Genomic DNA, 15,881 nt, shown 5'->3' on the forward strand with positions numbered 1-15,881 from the left:
GGTGCCGGTGGGCTAAGGCCGAAAAGGGCGTTAGCAGAGGGCAGTAGGATAGGAGTTAGTTTTATAGGTTTGGGGTGGGCAGTGGAAAGTTACAGAGTATGATCAGCTACAGTGGTGAGGGTAGGGGCAAGGAGTATACATTACCATAAGTTCAGTTACAATGGCAGGTGGGATAAGAGTAGGTAAGATGGTAGGGTAGGATGAGGAGTATTCACATTATCATAATAACAGTTAAGATGGCAGGGTGGGGCGAGGGGAAGCTTATGTCCGGGTAAGCTCTGCTGGGTGATCAGAGATAATGGTGAAGGCAGGCAGGGGATTAGGGGTGATCAGCTGAGGCAGGCAGGACTTCAGACTTTCTGGCTCCCGGCTTGCACATAGAAGCCTGACAAGTAGGTACTGTATATAGTAGTGTATCATGGTAATTTTAATTCCATCTCCCTAATGGCTAGGATTGCTTATTGGCCAATTAGGTATCTTCTTTTGTGAAATGTCTATTAAAGTATTTTGTCTGTATTGTTGAATTATCTTTTTATTATTCAGTTGTAGAAATTCTTTATATATTCCAAATAAAAATATTTTGTCAAAAATATGTAATTTAGACATTTTTCTCAGTCTTGACTTGCCTATTTATTTTTTAATGGTACCATTTGATAGGCTGACATTTTTAATTTTATGAAGTCAGCTTATTATTTTATTCCCTATGGTTAATGCTTTTAATGTCTGCTTTTAAAAACATTTGCCTTCTCCAAGGTCATGAAGACCGTCTTTAATGTTTTCTTCTCCAAGCTTTATAGTACTAACATTTGCATTTAGGTCTGTTTTTCATCTCAAATTAAATTTTATGTGTCATATGAAGTAAGAACTGAAGGTCATTTTTTTACAATGCAGGTTTCTAGTGCTCAAGCACCACTATTCTTTGAAGACTGTTTATTTTCTCCATTAAATTGATTTGATCTCATAATAAAAACTAATTTCATTTGTTAATGTGTGAATCTATGTTTGGACACTATTATTTCCCTTGATCTATTTTGTCTAAAACTATCTTGATTATTGGAAGTTTAGAGTAAGACGTAAAATAATTTCTTCTACATTCTTCTTTACTTTTTTTTTTTTTTTTTAACTTTTAAGCTTAGGGGTACGTGTACTGGTTTGTTACAGAGGTAACCTTGTGTCATTGGTGTTTGCTGTACAGATTATTTCGACACCCAGGTATTAAGCTTTGTACTCATTAACTAGTTTTCTCGATCTTCTCTTTCTTCCAACCCTCCTATTATCCCCAGTATGTGTTGTTCCCCTCTATGTGTCTATGTGTTCTCATCATTTAGCTCCCACTTATAAGTGAGAACATGCACTATTTAATTTTCTGTTCTTCCCTTAGTTTGCCAAGGATAATGGTCTCCCGTTCCATCCATGTCTCTGTGAAGGACATGTTCTCATTCTTTATCATGGCTGCATAGTGTTCCATGGTGTATATATATCACATTTACTTTATTCAATGTGTAACTGATGAGAATTTAGGTTGACTCCATGTCTTTGTGACCAGTGCTGCAATGGACATATGCGTGCATGTGTTTTTATAACAGAATTATTTATCTTCATTTGGGTTTATACCCAGTAATGGAATTGTTAAGTCAAATTGTATTTCTATCTTTAGGTCTTTGAGAATCACCACATTGTCTTCCATAGTGTTTAAACCAATTTACACTCATACTAACAGTGTATATGTGCTCCTTTATCTCCACAACTCATCAGCAACTGTTATTTTTTGTCTTTTTTTAATGGCCATTCTCACTTGTGTGAGATGGTAGCTCATTGTGGTTTTGATTTACATTTCTCTAATAATCAGTGATGCTGACAATCATGTCAGCCATATGTTAAGTCTTCTTTTGAAGCATGTCTGTTTATGTACTTTGCCCACTTTTTAAAAGGGGTTGTATGTTTTTCTCTTGTAAATTTGTTTACGTTCCCTACAGATGTTGGATATTAGACTTTTGTTGGTTGCATAGTTTACAAAAATTTCTTCTCATTCTATGTGTAGTCTTTTACTCTGTTGATAGTTTATTGTGCTGTGCAGAAGCTCTTTAGTTTAATTAGATCTCATTTGTCAATTTTTGCCTTTTTTGCAATTGCCTCTGGTGTCATCATCATGAAATATTTGCCTGTGCCTAGGTCCTGAATGGTATTGCCTAGGTTGCATTCCAGAGTTTTTTATAGTTGTGGGTTTTACATTTAAGTCTTTAATACATCTTAAGTTAATTTTTGTCTATTGTATAAGGAAGGGGTCCAGATTTAGTCTTCTGTACATGGCAAGTCAGTTATCCCAGAACCATTTATTGAATGGGGAATCTTTTCCCCATAGCTTGTTTTGGTAAGGCTTGTTGAAGACAAGATAATTGTAGTTGTACAGCCTTATTTCTAGGTTTTGTATTCTGTTTCATTTATCTATGTGTCTGTTTCTGTATCAGTGCCATGCTCTTTTGGTTACTGTAGCTCTGTAGTATAGTTTGAAGTCAGGTAGAGTGATGCCTCCAGCTTTTTTCTTTTTGCTTAGGATTCCTTGGTATTTTACCTCTTTTTGAGTTCTGTGTGAATTTTAAAATAGTTTTATTTAGTTATTTGAAGAATGTCATTGCTAGTTTAATAGGAATAACATCGAACCTATAAATTGCTTTGGGCAGTATGCCATCTTAATGATATTGATTCTTCCTATCCATGAGCATGAAATGCTTTTCCATTTGTTTGTGTCATCTCTGATTTCTTTGTGCAGTGATTTGTCTCCTTGCAGAGATCTTCTACCTCACTAGTTAGCTGTGTTCCTAGGAATCTTATTCTTTTTGTGGCAATTGTCAATGGGAGTTTATTCGTGATTTGGCTCTTGACTTGAATGTGGTTGATATATAGGAATGTTAGTGATTTTTGCACATTGATTCTGTATCTTGAGACTTTACTAATGTTACCATCTTCAGAATCTTTTGGGAAGAAATTATGGGGTTTTCTAGATATAGAATTATGTTGTCTGTAAACAAGGATAGGTTGACATCCTCTCTTCCTATTTAGATGCACTTTATTTATTTCTCTTGCCTGATAGCCATGTCTAAGACTTCCATCATATATTGTCTTGTGGTAGTTTTTAAAAGGAATGCTTCCAGTTTTTGCTCATCCAATGTAATGTTAGCTGTGGGTTTGTCATAGGTGACTCATTATTTGTAGGTATGTTTCTTCAGTGCCTACTTAACTGAGAGTTTTTAACATGAAGGGGTGTTGAATGTTATCAAAAGCCTTTCCTGTATCTATTGAGAAAATAATCATTTCTTTTTTGTCTTCTGTTTATGTGATTAATCGAATTTATTAATTTCCATATGTTGAACCAAATTTGTATCCCAGGGATAAGGCCTACTTGATCATGGTGGACAAGCGTTTTGATGTGCTGCTGGATTCAGTTTGCCAGTATTTTATTGGGGATTTTTGCATCTATTTTCACCAAGGATATATTGGCCTTCAGTTTTCTTGATTTGTTGTCTCTCTGCCAGGAAGATGCTGACCTAATGTGATAACCTGCTTTGTGGCAGCTAAAACCAACTCTCTCTTTTTCTCAGACTAAAAGCTGTTTAGGCTTTATGTTAGCTTCTTGAGCCAGACAGACTCCATCTTAGCTGCTTCATTTTAGTTATTTTCCCACCATTAAGCATGTAACTATAGTATGTAGCTGGGGCAGGTTGACACTGGGCACCTCCAGGAATCCATTTGCTGATTAGAGGCCCAGTTAAGTGGTACCCGCAAAGCCTGGCAATGCAGGTACTGTCGAGCGCCCAAAGCTCCACCCATTATCTGTAAAGACATCTATTGTATGTCTTTCATGACAGTTTTACCCCTCGTACCTGGCACTGTTTTATTTCTCATGTACTAGTTTATCTTTTAACTTTTGGCTTACTCTGCTTTTGTGAAAAATTTGCTTCAGCTAAGTTCCCCCTCTCTTTTAAAACTAGGGTATAAAAGACCACCTAACTTTTTCTTAGGGGCTGAGAGAATTTTTGGCGTTAGCCACCTCTTGGTCACCGGCATTATAGGATTCATAATTCAATCTCAGAGTGTGGCGCATTCCTTGATTCATGGAGGTACAACACTTGTAGAATGAGTTAGGGAGGAGTCCCTCCTCAATTTTGGATAAGTTTCAGTAGGAATGGTACCAGCTCTTCTTTTTACATCTGGTAGAATTCAGCTATGAATCCCTCTGGTCCTGGGCTTTTTATGGGTGTAGGCTGTTTATTGCTGCCTCAATTTCAGAGCTCATTATTGGTCTGTTGAGGGATTTAATTTCTTCCAGGTTCGGTCATGGGAGGGTGTATGTGTCCAGGAATTTATCCATTTTCTAGATTTTCTGGTTTATATGGGAAAAATTGTTCATAATATTCTCTGAAGGTTTGGTATTTCTGTGGGGGTCAATGGTAATGTCCCCCTTGTTTCTTCTCATTGTGCTTATTAAAATCTTCCCTCGTTTCTTCTTTGTTCATCTAGCTAGAGGTCTATATATTTTATTATTTTTGTTTTTAAAAATCCCCACAACTCCTGGATTATTTGCTATTTGATTTTACTTTTGTTTTGGGGCCTCAATCTCCTTCAGTTCAGCTCTGATTTTGGTTATTCTTGCCTCTTGCCAGCTTTAAGATTTGTTTGCTCTTGGTTTCTAGTTCTCGTGATGTTAGGCTGTTAACTTGAGATCTTTCTAAATTTTTGAGATGGGCATTTAGTGCTATAAATTTCCCTCTTGACACTGCATTGACTTTGTTCCAGAGATTCTGGTGTATCTTTATTCTCATTAGTTTCTAATATCTTGTTAATTTCTGCCTTAATTTCATTATTTACCCAAAAGTCATTAGGAGCAGCTTATTCAATGTTCATGTAATTGTGTGGTTTTGAGTGAATTTCTTAGTCTTGAGTTTTCTGGTTCAATAAATTGTTTGTTATAATTTTAGTTATTTTGCATTTGCTGAGGAGTTTTTCCTTCTGATTATGTGGTTAATTATAGAGTATGTGTCATGTTGTGATAAGAAGAATGTATATTTTGTTGTTTTGGGTGGAGTGTTCTATACATATCTATCAGGTCCACTTAATCCAGTGCTGAGTTTAGGTCCTGTATATCTTTGTTAATTTTCTGTGGTTGTTTTATAGTGTCACTGGTTTGTGTACTTAAGTGTGTTTTTGTAGTGACTGGTGATGATATTTCCTTTCCATATTCATTGATTCCTTCAGGAGCTCTTGTAAGGCACATTTACAGTAATGGTAATGAATTCCCTAAGCATTTACTTGTCTGAAAAGGATCTCATTTTTCCATCATTTACCAAGCTTAGTTTGTCCAGATATGAAATTCTGGTTGAAATTTCTTTTCTTTAAGAATGTTGATTATTGGCCCCCACTCTCTTCTGGCTTATAGTGTACCAGCTGAGAGGAGATGGGCTTCCCTTGTAGGTAACCTGGCCTTTCTCTCTAGCTGTCTTTAACACTACCTTTTCTTTCATTTTGACCTTAGAGAATCTGATAATTATATGTCTTGAGGTTGATCTTCTCCTGGAGTATCTTACTGGGTTCTTTGCATTTTCTGAATTTGGATGTTGGCCTATTCAGGTTGAGAAAGTTCTTATGGATGATATGCTGGAATATGTTTTCCAAGTTGGTTTCATTCTCCTTATCTCATTACTATGAAATCTGTTAAAAGCATGCCAGTCATCCTAGTCCCTCTGTGGGAACTGTTTTTTCCACTTGTCTGCATCTAGTCAGCCATCTTTCTCTCCTGTTCTTCGCTGTGAAGATTGCTTTAGCTGTTTTAATATGCATGAAAGTTTTAGAATACTTCTCAGTTTCTATAAAAAAAGTTTGCAAAAATTTTTATTTGGATTATTAAATTCTTAGATCAATTTGCAAATAATTTACATCTTAGTAATACTGAGTCCTCCAAACCTGCATATGTTGTATTTTTAGATGTATTTAGATTTTTAAATCTTTTTTAAAAATCAAGAATGGGCTGGATGTGATGGCTTATGCCTATAATCCCAGCACTTTGGGAGGCAGAGATGGGTGAATCACTAGAGCTCAGGAGTTTAAGGCCAGCTTGGACAACATGGTAAAACCCCATCTCTTCAAAAAATACAAAAATTAGGCATGGTGGCATGTGCCTGTGATCCCCCCTACTTGGGAGGCTGGATTGGAAAAATCATTTGAATGTGGGAGATTGAGGCTTCGATGAGATTTTACCATGCCATTGCACTCCAACCTGGGTGACAGAGAGAGACCCTGTCTCAAAAAAAAAAAAAAGAGAGAGAAAAGAAAAGAAAATCAGGAGTGCAGTGGTGCAATCTTGGCTCACTACAACCTCTGCATCCTGAGTTTAAGCAATTCTCTGCCTCAGCCTCCTGAGTAGCTGGGATTATAGGCACGTGTTACCACGCCTGGCTAATTTTTTTGGATTTTTAGTAGAGACAGGGTTTCACCATCTTGGCCAGGCTGGCCTTGAATGCCTTACCTCATGATCCACCTGCCTTGGCCTCCCAAAGTGCTGGAATTACATCTTTTATCACATTGACCTGTAAGCAAGCATTTTATGTTTTTGAATGTTACTGTAACTGGAATTGTGTTTTGAATTTTGTTTTCCAAGTGTTTGTTGCTATTACATAAAAAGGCAATGTATTTTTGGTTGTTGACTTTGTGATCTGAGACATTATTATATTCAGCTAATAATTTTATTAGTTCTTTGGAGTTTTCTTGGGATTTTTTTATGTACAAAATTATTCCTTCTATGAATAAAAATCTTAGTTAATTCTTCCTTTTCTGTCTAGCATTTTTAGTTCCTTCTATCAATTTCCTTCCCTACCTAGGACCTCTAGTATTTATTTTTAACAGCAAAAACTGCAATTTATTTTTAAATGCAGAAATGTTTGCACCAAGCTAATACAATGCCAAATATGAGTGATGAGAGCAGACATACTTGTCTTTTTCTAAATGTCATGGGAAAATATTTTAATGTTTCACTATTAAGTATCATGTTCAACTTTTTGTGGATTTGCTTTGCCGTGTAGAGAAATTTTCTTCTATTCCTAGTTGCTGATAGATATAAGCAATTGATGTTTCAAAAATTATTTTCTGCATTTATTGAAATTATCACATAGTTTTTCTCTTTTATTTTGTTAATTTAGTAAATTATGGTATATTGATTTTATTAAATTAACATCAGATTTCTGGAATACACCTCACATGGTTAAATTTATAATATATAATTCCTTTTAACATATTCAGTGTGCCAAAAGTACATTTAGTTAATTTTTGTCTATGTTAATGAGATCATCCAATTTAATTTTTTTTTCAAATGTCTTTATCTGGTTTTGCTACCAGTGTAGTGCCAACTTTATAAAAGAACGTGTATTTCCACTTTCCTTATTTTCTAAAATAATTTCTGTAGTATTTATATCTTTAAATATTTGTTAAAATTATTTAGTACAGTCCTTTTGATAGATTTTTTATTATGGGGGATTCTAAAAATACAACTTAATTTATTCAGAAAATATAGGGCTAAGACTTTTTTGTATTAATTTTGGTGAATTATCTTGTTTAATATTTGTCTGCTTTGTATAAGTTGTATTAGCAAATTTTTCATTTCCTTTTTAATATCTGAAGAGTTTGTTAATTGGTGTTATCTTTTATCATTATCATTCTCTGTCTCTTCAGTGTTGTTAAGAGATTATCAGTCTTACTGAAATGTTCAAAGAACCAACCTTTAGTATTGATTTTTTTCTTTTTAAAATAGTTTTCTGTTTCTTTCTTTAAGGTTCATTAATTTTGACATTGTTTTTCTTATTTATTTTATTTATTCTGTGTTTATTGTTTTAATTTTCCATTTATTTCTAATGTCAGTTCTTTATGGTCATAAAGAAACTATGATTATATAGATTATTTAGCTTGTTCTCAAGGTTAGGTTGGGGATAAAGTCTTTTTTGACTGCATATCTAAAGCAGTAGTAAGTATAATCTTCCTCTAAATTGTTTATGAATAAAAAATGTAAAACCAGGAAAAGCTATAAGGATCATCTACTGTAAATGGTTTATTATTTCTTTAATCAGAAAACTCATACTCAATGAATCATTTTAAATCTAAAATAAATACTATTTAAAGAAAGAATCTGACTTTCCATACTAAAACATTGTTTTGAACCCAATAATTTGCCTTTATGTTTTCTGACCCACTTAAACAATATATGGGAATCTTTTAAGATGCCTAACTAACAAGACAAAAAGTGGAATGAAAATGGAGATAGAATCATCAAAACACTGTAAAATGAAAGACATATAAATAAGATGTAACTGAATTAGATCATCTGAGAAAATGAAATAAAACATTGAAAAGAAACAAAAATGTTGCAGAATTCTACAAGACTCAGGAATCATTAGCAATAAGAACACTAAGAAGTCATGGTATATGTAGGTCTAAAACTAAAAGAATGAGCTGATGTAGGCCTGTTTCTGACAACTGCAGAACTCAGGACAAAGGTTCATATGGATCTCCTTTAATGAGCTCAAATATGTCCCTTCAAAATTTATATATTGAAACCCAAAGCCCTATTGTATCAGAATGTGACTGCATTTGAGGATGCAATCTTTAAAGAGATAATTAAGTTAAGGAGAGGACATCAGGATAAGCCCTAATCCAATAAGACTATTGTCCTTATAAGGAGAAGTTTGGACATATAAAAAAATACCAGGAATGAGCATGTACAGAGGAAAGACCGTGTGAAGACATGGTGGAAAGACAGCCTCTGCAGGCCAAGGCTTCAGAAGAGAAGCTTCAGAAGCAATCAGAAGAGACTTCGAAAGAAGCCAAATCTTCCAACACTTTGATGTTAGATTTTTATTCTCCAGAATTGTGAGGAAATGAATTTTTGCTGTTTAATACACTTAGGTTTTAGTGTGTGGAGGTGGGGATGGGTGGGGGCAGCCCTAGCAAACCAATACAGGCCATGTGACATTTGTCTAATTTAGCAAATATTTTAAAACTTTAAATGAAACAGTAAAAGGTAGTAAGTAATCATATTTTGCCTTCTTACCTTAACACATATGCTTTTATAACAAATTAGATGTCTGGATATGAATTTAGCCTTAATGGACTCCTTAGAGATTTGCCCTGGAATGTGGCAGTGAGGAAAAAGCAATGCCTTGCCTTAGACCTAAGTCCTGTCCCCTTCTCTTTTATCACATGGTTAGTGGTGACACATCCACATTTGTGAGGATGCTAGCTATTATGTGCAAGTTTTGCACACAACCCTCAGATCTGGGAGCTTGCACCATCTGCCTTTTTGAGAATGGAATTGAGGCTGAGATCCAATATCAGACCCAAATCAATACTGGGAGTAGGTGTAGTGTCATTTAGGCAAAAAGTTCCAAGTTCCAAGTGTCCAAACGATGATCTACAAGAGGAGTCATAAGCTCCAAGAAGACATATTCTGTATATCCCTAGAGTCTTTACCTGGCATGAAAGAACACTGCCAGAAAAGGACAAGAGCTGGTCTGCTGAAATGAAGGCTTACAACAAGGACTCTCCTGAACAGGACAGGGTAAAAGATCCTCTTCTTCACTCTGGTGGAGTATTAGAAATTCACTTTGTGGTGTGTGTGGATTCTGGACTTGAATACACTGCGAGCATTTTGTTGAGGTAAGAAAATACTGAAAACATAGTGATCAAATTAATATTTATATCTAGAATCTGCTATTCCTACTCTGTTCTAAAGATTTTAGAAGATGTTGGAAGAATCTTCTCTGGAATATCTGATCAGGCCAAGAGGAGAAACTGAAGACAGAGAAACCAAGGCTTTCCTCAAAAAAAAAAAAAAAAAAAAAAAAAAAAAAAAAAACTTTAAGCTAGATACACCACATTAAAATTATATAGTTAGCAAGCACAGTCCATAGACTCAGAGCTTTCAGGTGGCTGTTAGTGCCCATTCTTAACTAGGAGCAAACGACTTCATCATACACCAGAAAAAGACCTTCCAAAAAAAGATAGAGGCAAAAACTGAAAGAAAATCAGCAGAACACCAACAACCCAACATAGAGGAAACAGATTTTGAGGAACTTGGAAATGAAATCCCCTCCCCACAAATCCATTAATGTTCTTACATAGATAATGCAATTTATTGCATTCATAAAACAAGATCAGAAAACTGTTTTCTTTACAATAAATGGTCTACAGGCTGGACACAGTGGCTAGATAATCCCAACACATTGGGAGGCTAAGGTGGGCAGATCACTTCAGCCCAGGAGTTTAAGACCAGTCGGAACAACACGGCAAAACACTGTCCCTAGAAAAAATTCAAAAATTTACCAGGTGAGGGGGCATGCATGTGTAGCCCAGCTACTTGGGAGGCTGAGGTGGGAGGATCACTTGTGCATGAGAGGTTGAGGCTGCAGTAAGCTGTGACTGCACCACTGCACTCCAGCCTGAGGGATGGAGCAAGACCTTGTATCAAACAAATAAATGAATGAATAAAGAAATACACAAATAAGTAAGTAAATAAAACAGAAACCACACACAAACTAAGGATTCAAAAAGAAAATGGCTTAAATCTTTTCAGTAATAGCCAGGCAGCATTACAATGATTTCAAAATTTTAACTGAAAATGATTTCCAACCTATACTTCTATACTCTAACAACCTGTCATAAAAAGGAGGAGTAGAATTCAGAGAATTCTAAAAGTAGCAAAATCTAAAAGTAGCACTGGAGAGAAAGGATTTGGTTATAAGGGTTCCTGCTTTCACAGAATTATTCCAGGGTTTATGTGTCAGGGTGGTGATTTCACATGCCATAATGGCACTGGTGGCAAGTCCATCTACGGGGAGAAATTTGATGATGAGAACTTCATCCTAAAGTATACAGGTCCCGGCATCTTGTCCATGGCAAATGCTGGACCCAACACAAATGGTTCCCAGTTTTTCATCTGCACTGTCAAGCCTGAGTGGTTGGATGGCAAGCATGTGGTCTTTGGCAAGGTGAAAGAAGGCATGAATATTGTGGAGGCCATGGAGCACTTTGGGTCCGGGAATGGCAAGACCAGCGAGAAGATCACCATTGCTGACTGTGGACAACTTTAATAAGTTTGACTTGTGTTTTATCTTAACTACCAGACCATTCCTTCTGTAGCTCAGGAGAGCACCCCTCCACCCCATTTGCTTGCAGTATCCTAAAATCTGTGCTCTCTCTGCAGTTCCCTTTGGGTTCCATGTTTTCCTTCCATGCCTAGCTGGATTGCAGAGTTGGGTTAAGTTTATGACTATGAAATAAAGACTAAATAACAACAACAACAACAAAAAATTGCAAGCAGCTCGGATTGGAGCAACTCAGAAGATGAAATAGATTATCTGATATATTTGGATATTCTTAGTGAATATTTAGGCAGTTTGGGGTTGAATTAGTAATATATATACAGGAAACTAAGCAAATATAATGAAACCATTACTAGTTGGAAGACAAAATGCAGAAAAGAAAACGTAATCATGCATGCAAAGGACTACATTTTGAAGGGTGTTGACATAACATATAAACATCTAATAGTACTCTAACAAAATTACCATGTGAAAACATCAAAAGTGTAAAACAATTAAAATGACTTATGAGTTAGATAGAGGCAATGTGGTGGTGGAGTGAGTTAATAATGCTTGAAATAGGCAAAATCTAAAAGTAGCAATTTAAGCATGTCATTTGTAAATATAATGGTAATGCTTCAAGTATAAATTAAAAGTTGAAATTGGCTGCTTTCAGAAAGAGGAAAATGGGGAAGAAGATAATAAGAAGAATCATCATTTTTTGTTACAAGTTAGACTACTTAACCTTAAACTATGTGCATGTATACTTTGATTTTAAAAAATAATCCATGTTAGAATCTTGACCAGAGGCAAAATGAAGATTAGTAATATGAATTGGCTGAATTTTTTTCTTCTAAATTAACATCTATATTTTTAAATGAATTGGGGAATGAATGCTTTTATTTCAGTAATGCATCTATCTTACTTGCACACTCTTTTAACACCTCGAATTTCTCTGGCCTCATCAGTCCCTAAAAGCATTCCGACTGGCTAAGAGCTATCCTAGAATCTCCTAACATGTCTTGGCCTTCAGTTTCCTTATAACAATGTTAGTTGCACACATTTTGTTCTTAATATTATTGTACATTATAAAGAAACAAACTGGAATTGAAGAGGCCCAATTTTCTCTGTAATTTATTTATATCTGTAGAGGAATTATGTACTTCTCCTAACTCTGTGAATAACCAGCAAAGTATTTGATTGTTCAGCATTTTTGAAAGCATTATTGAAAACATTTTTAAGATCCTCCCTCACTTCATTTCCTTTCTTTAATCTTTTAAATATATTTTTATCTATTCAATATTTAATTATTTCAGAAAGTTCTGTGTAGTGGCACTGATAATTGTCTCCTTCAAGTTCTCATATTCAATTATACCTTAAAATTTTGTGTTTTCTTTCTGTTGTTTGTGTTGGTGTATGTTTGTATGTGTGATTGAAATTAACCTAGATACTCCGTTAAGAAAATTATGTTTCCTACTTTCTCCTTTTGTAGCAGATGCTCTTTGTATTACATGGTTAGGTTCTGATGAGGTTCTTCTTCCTGGTTTGCAAACAATTGTTTTTTGTTTGTTTTTATCTTCATGTGGTGGAGATAGAGAGCTCTATTCTCTTCTTCTTATAAGTCCACTCATCCCACAATGGGGTCTCCTCCTAATGACTTCATGTAAACCTAATCACCTCCCAAAGTCCCCATCTCCAAATACTATCACCTTGAAAGTTAGGGCTGTAATAAATGCATTTGGGGGAAAGGGAGACACAAAGATTCAGTCCATAATGCTTTTTATTTTATTTCTAGTATTTTGTCATAATTTGATTTTTGAGAACTTTTAATATTCTTGAGCCTCTTCCTTTTAAAATTTAAAATAATCAGGCATATGCTAAGGCCAGATAGGGCAGAATTGTCATAGATATCAATTTACTGCTAGTAAATCCATCACTAAGATGATAATACCATTAGCCTTGTGGCTCTCAACATGGCTTCACATTAGAAGCACATAGGGAGCTTTTAGAAATTGTCTTGTCCTGCTCTATCTCAGACTAACTGCATCACAGATGTCAGGGTGGGGCTTAGGCATCAGTATAACCACATTGAGAATCACCTATGAAAACTTTAAAAATTGCTAATACTCAGATTTCATACTTAGTGATTCAGACTAAATTAGATTTGCATGAGGAATGAGCATCAGACTGAGAGTCAACTGTCTTGACAAGTTAGTCTTCTAACGTGTTAGAAGAATCAAAAGGTGGGGTTAAATTCAGCTGGAAAACATGCTACAGACTCTGTATCCTATCAGTGAGCTGTGAATTGTGTGGATTCTGATATTGATACTTTTATCACTTTTGTTAATATGGTTCATATGAAATGAAAGGTAAGAAAAACCCAAGTCTTCAAATGTATCTATTGTATTCAGAACTCAATATTGAAATTTCATACAAATTTAATTTCAATCACAAAAGTGTGTCTGGGTTTGCACTCTCTAAATTTACTCACTGAGTAGAAAGAAGAGAACTCACCAGTATTCGTCTTTTTGTCTATCTCTGCATGAGGTCTTCCTGATCCAAAGACTCTTAATGATACTGCCACAGAATTAACCTAGAGGAGGAGGTTAATTCATGCTGCCAGACTATAGGATATAGAGGCTGTAGCATGAATTTCTAAATAATTGATCATATCTTCTGAACTTAGAGTTGGGGAAACTATTATGACAAATAATCTGATAACCCCCTAGCTCTAGGGAGTGAAAGTTTATAAATTAAAATGATAATAAAAATCACCTCTGATTTGTTTCCCAAGAATATCCTTTTTATCTTTAGGCTGTAGGACATTAGAAATTCAGCAAAAGAGTTTTAATAATTTACATCAATGAACTGATGTGGGCAAGATTTTTTAAAAATTAGTTTGGAAACTATGTATCTTAGTTGAATTATCTTACGCATTCTTACTTGGAGCACTTAGCAGAGAAAGTTTGTTTTGAAATGGAGTTTACACCCATCTTATTTAAGGCATATTTTTTTAAAAGAACATTTCTGACAGATAAACAACTGATCTTAAGCTTACATGTGAGAAACTCCATTCAATCAACTTTCTTTTATTTTTGGGAAGAAATTTTGAAGGCCATAATATAAAGGTGTGGTGATGAATCAGCACTGAACAAAGACTGTTGAGAAGATAGAAAATTTTTATAATCAAGTAGAACTGGGTATAAAACAAAACAAACGAGATAAGAAAATAACATATACATAGAAATATAAATAGAAATATGGGTGGTGATAAAATAGAACAGGAGTTAACCCAACTTCTTCGTTGGAATAGATGTAAGGGAGGGTTAGAGAGAAGTTCTGTTGAACTGTGAGGTATGAGATATTGCAAATGGAATAAGTAAGGAAAGAGATTTCAATAAATCCTACAATGGGTCACAAAGTGAATCAATTGTCTTCAGATTTGTTCAGGAGATGCTATTAATGAGACACATTTCTTTCTATTATGTTTTTTGGTGATGTTTTTCATCCCTTTAAGAAACATTTGTTCCTAGGTATTGAGATATACCGTAAACAATATAGTGTATAATATATGCTACTGTTAGTCTACATGTCGGTAAATTTTACATATTTATATGCTAATGTAAACATGAGCAAGGACAAGATATATAACACTCCCTGAACCCCATAAAGCTACCTAGCATTCCTTCCCAATCAATGATATTCTAGTAAAAGTTAATTGGTATATTATAGTTGTGATTTTCTTTTTATTTATTTATTTAATATTTTAATTTTTTAATTGTATTTTGGGCTTTGCATAGGTCCATACATGCCATAGTAATTTGCTGTCTCCATCCACACCTCTCCCCACCTGCCATCGCCTACATTAGACATTTCTTCCAGTGTTATCCCTCCCTATCCTTCCCACATCCCCCACTGTCCCTTTCCTCCCCTCTCCCTAACCCCCGACCTAGCCCAGTGAGTGTTGTTCCCTGCCCTGTGCCCAAGAGTGCTCATTGTTTATCACCCACCTATGAGTGAAAACATGCAGTATTTGGTTTTGGGTTGGTTCCAAGTCTTTGCTATCATAAACAGTGCTGCAAAAAACATATGTCTGAATGTGTCTTTATAATAGAATGATTTATAATCCTTTGGGTATATACCCAGTAATGGGATTACTGGGTCAAATGGAATTTCTATTTCTAGATTCTTGAGGAATCTCCATACTGTCTTCCATAATGGTTGAACTAATTTACATTCCCACCAAGGGTGTAATAGTGTTGCTTTTTCTCTACATCCCCTCCAGAATCTGTTGTTTCCAGATTTTTAAATGATTGCCATTCTCACTGGCATGAGATGGTATCTCAGTTGGTTTTGATTTGCATTTCTCTAATGACCAGTGATGATGAGCATTTTTTCATATGTTTGTTGGCTGCATATGTGTCTTCTTTTGAAACGTGTCTCTTTATATCTGTCATCCACTTTTGAATGGGTTTGTTTGTTTTTTTCTTGTAAATCTGCTTTAGTTCTTTGTAGATTCTGGATATTAGCCCTTTGTCAGATGCATTGCTTGCAAAAATTTTTTCCCATTTTGTTGGTTGCCAGTTGACTCTAATGATTGTTTCTTTTGATGTGCAGAAGCTCTTAAGTTTAATTAGATCCCATTTCTCTATATTTCCTTTTGTTGTCATTGCTTTTGGTAACAAAAGTTTTAGTCATGAATTCCTTGCCTGTGCCTATCCTGAATGGTGTTGCCTAGGATTTCTTCTAGAGTTTTTATGG

The 15,881-nt window shown here is 35.1% G+C and overlaps 1 protein-coding gene across 1 annotated transcript; it reads left to right on the forward strand.

The window, feature by feature from the left end:
* The first annotated feature begins 10,757 nt into the window (after positions 1–10,757).
* LOC116531812 (peptidyl-prolyl cis-trans isomerase A-like) lies at positions 10,758–11,284 on the forward strand. The gene has a single exon (XM_032250751.1). It carries the CDS (start codon positions 10,815–10,817, stop codon positions 11,127–11,129), a length of 315 nt encoding a protein of 104 aa, XP_032106642.1. The 5' UTR covers positions 10,758–10,814; the 3' UTR covers positions 11,130–11,284.
* Positions 11,285–15,881: the final 4,597 nt, after the last annotated feature.

This window comes from Sapajus apella, unplaced genomic scaffold, assembly GCF_009761245.1.
Source record: "Sapajus apella isolate SASKATOON/1434 unplaced genomic scaffold, GSC_monkey_1.0 scaffold72, whole genome shotgun sequence".
NCBI classification, from domain to species: domain Eukaryota; kingdom Metazoa; phylum Chordata; class Mammalia; order Primates; family Cebidae; genus Sapajus; species Sapajus apella.

Coding starts and splice junctions, on each gene's coding strand:
- LOC116531812 (XM_032250751.1), top strand. CDS start 10,815: ATGTGTCAGGGTGGTGATTTCACATGCCATAATGGCACTGGTGGCAAG.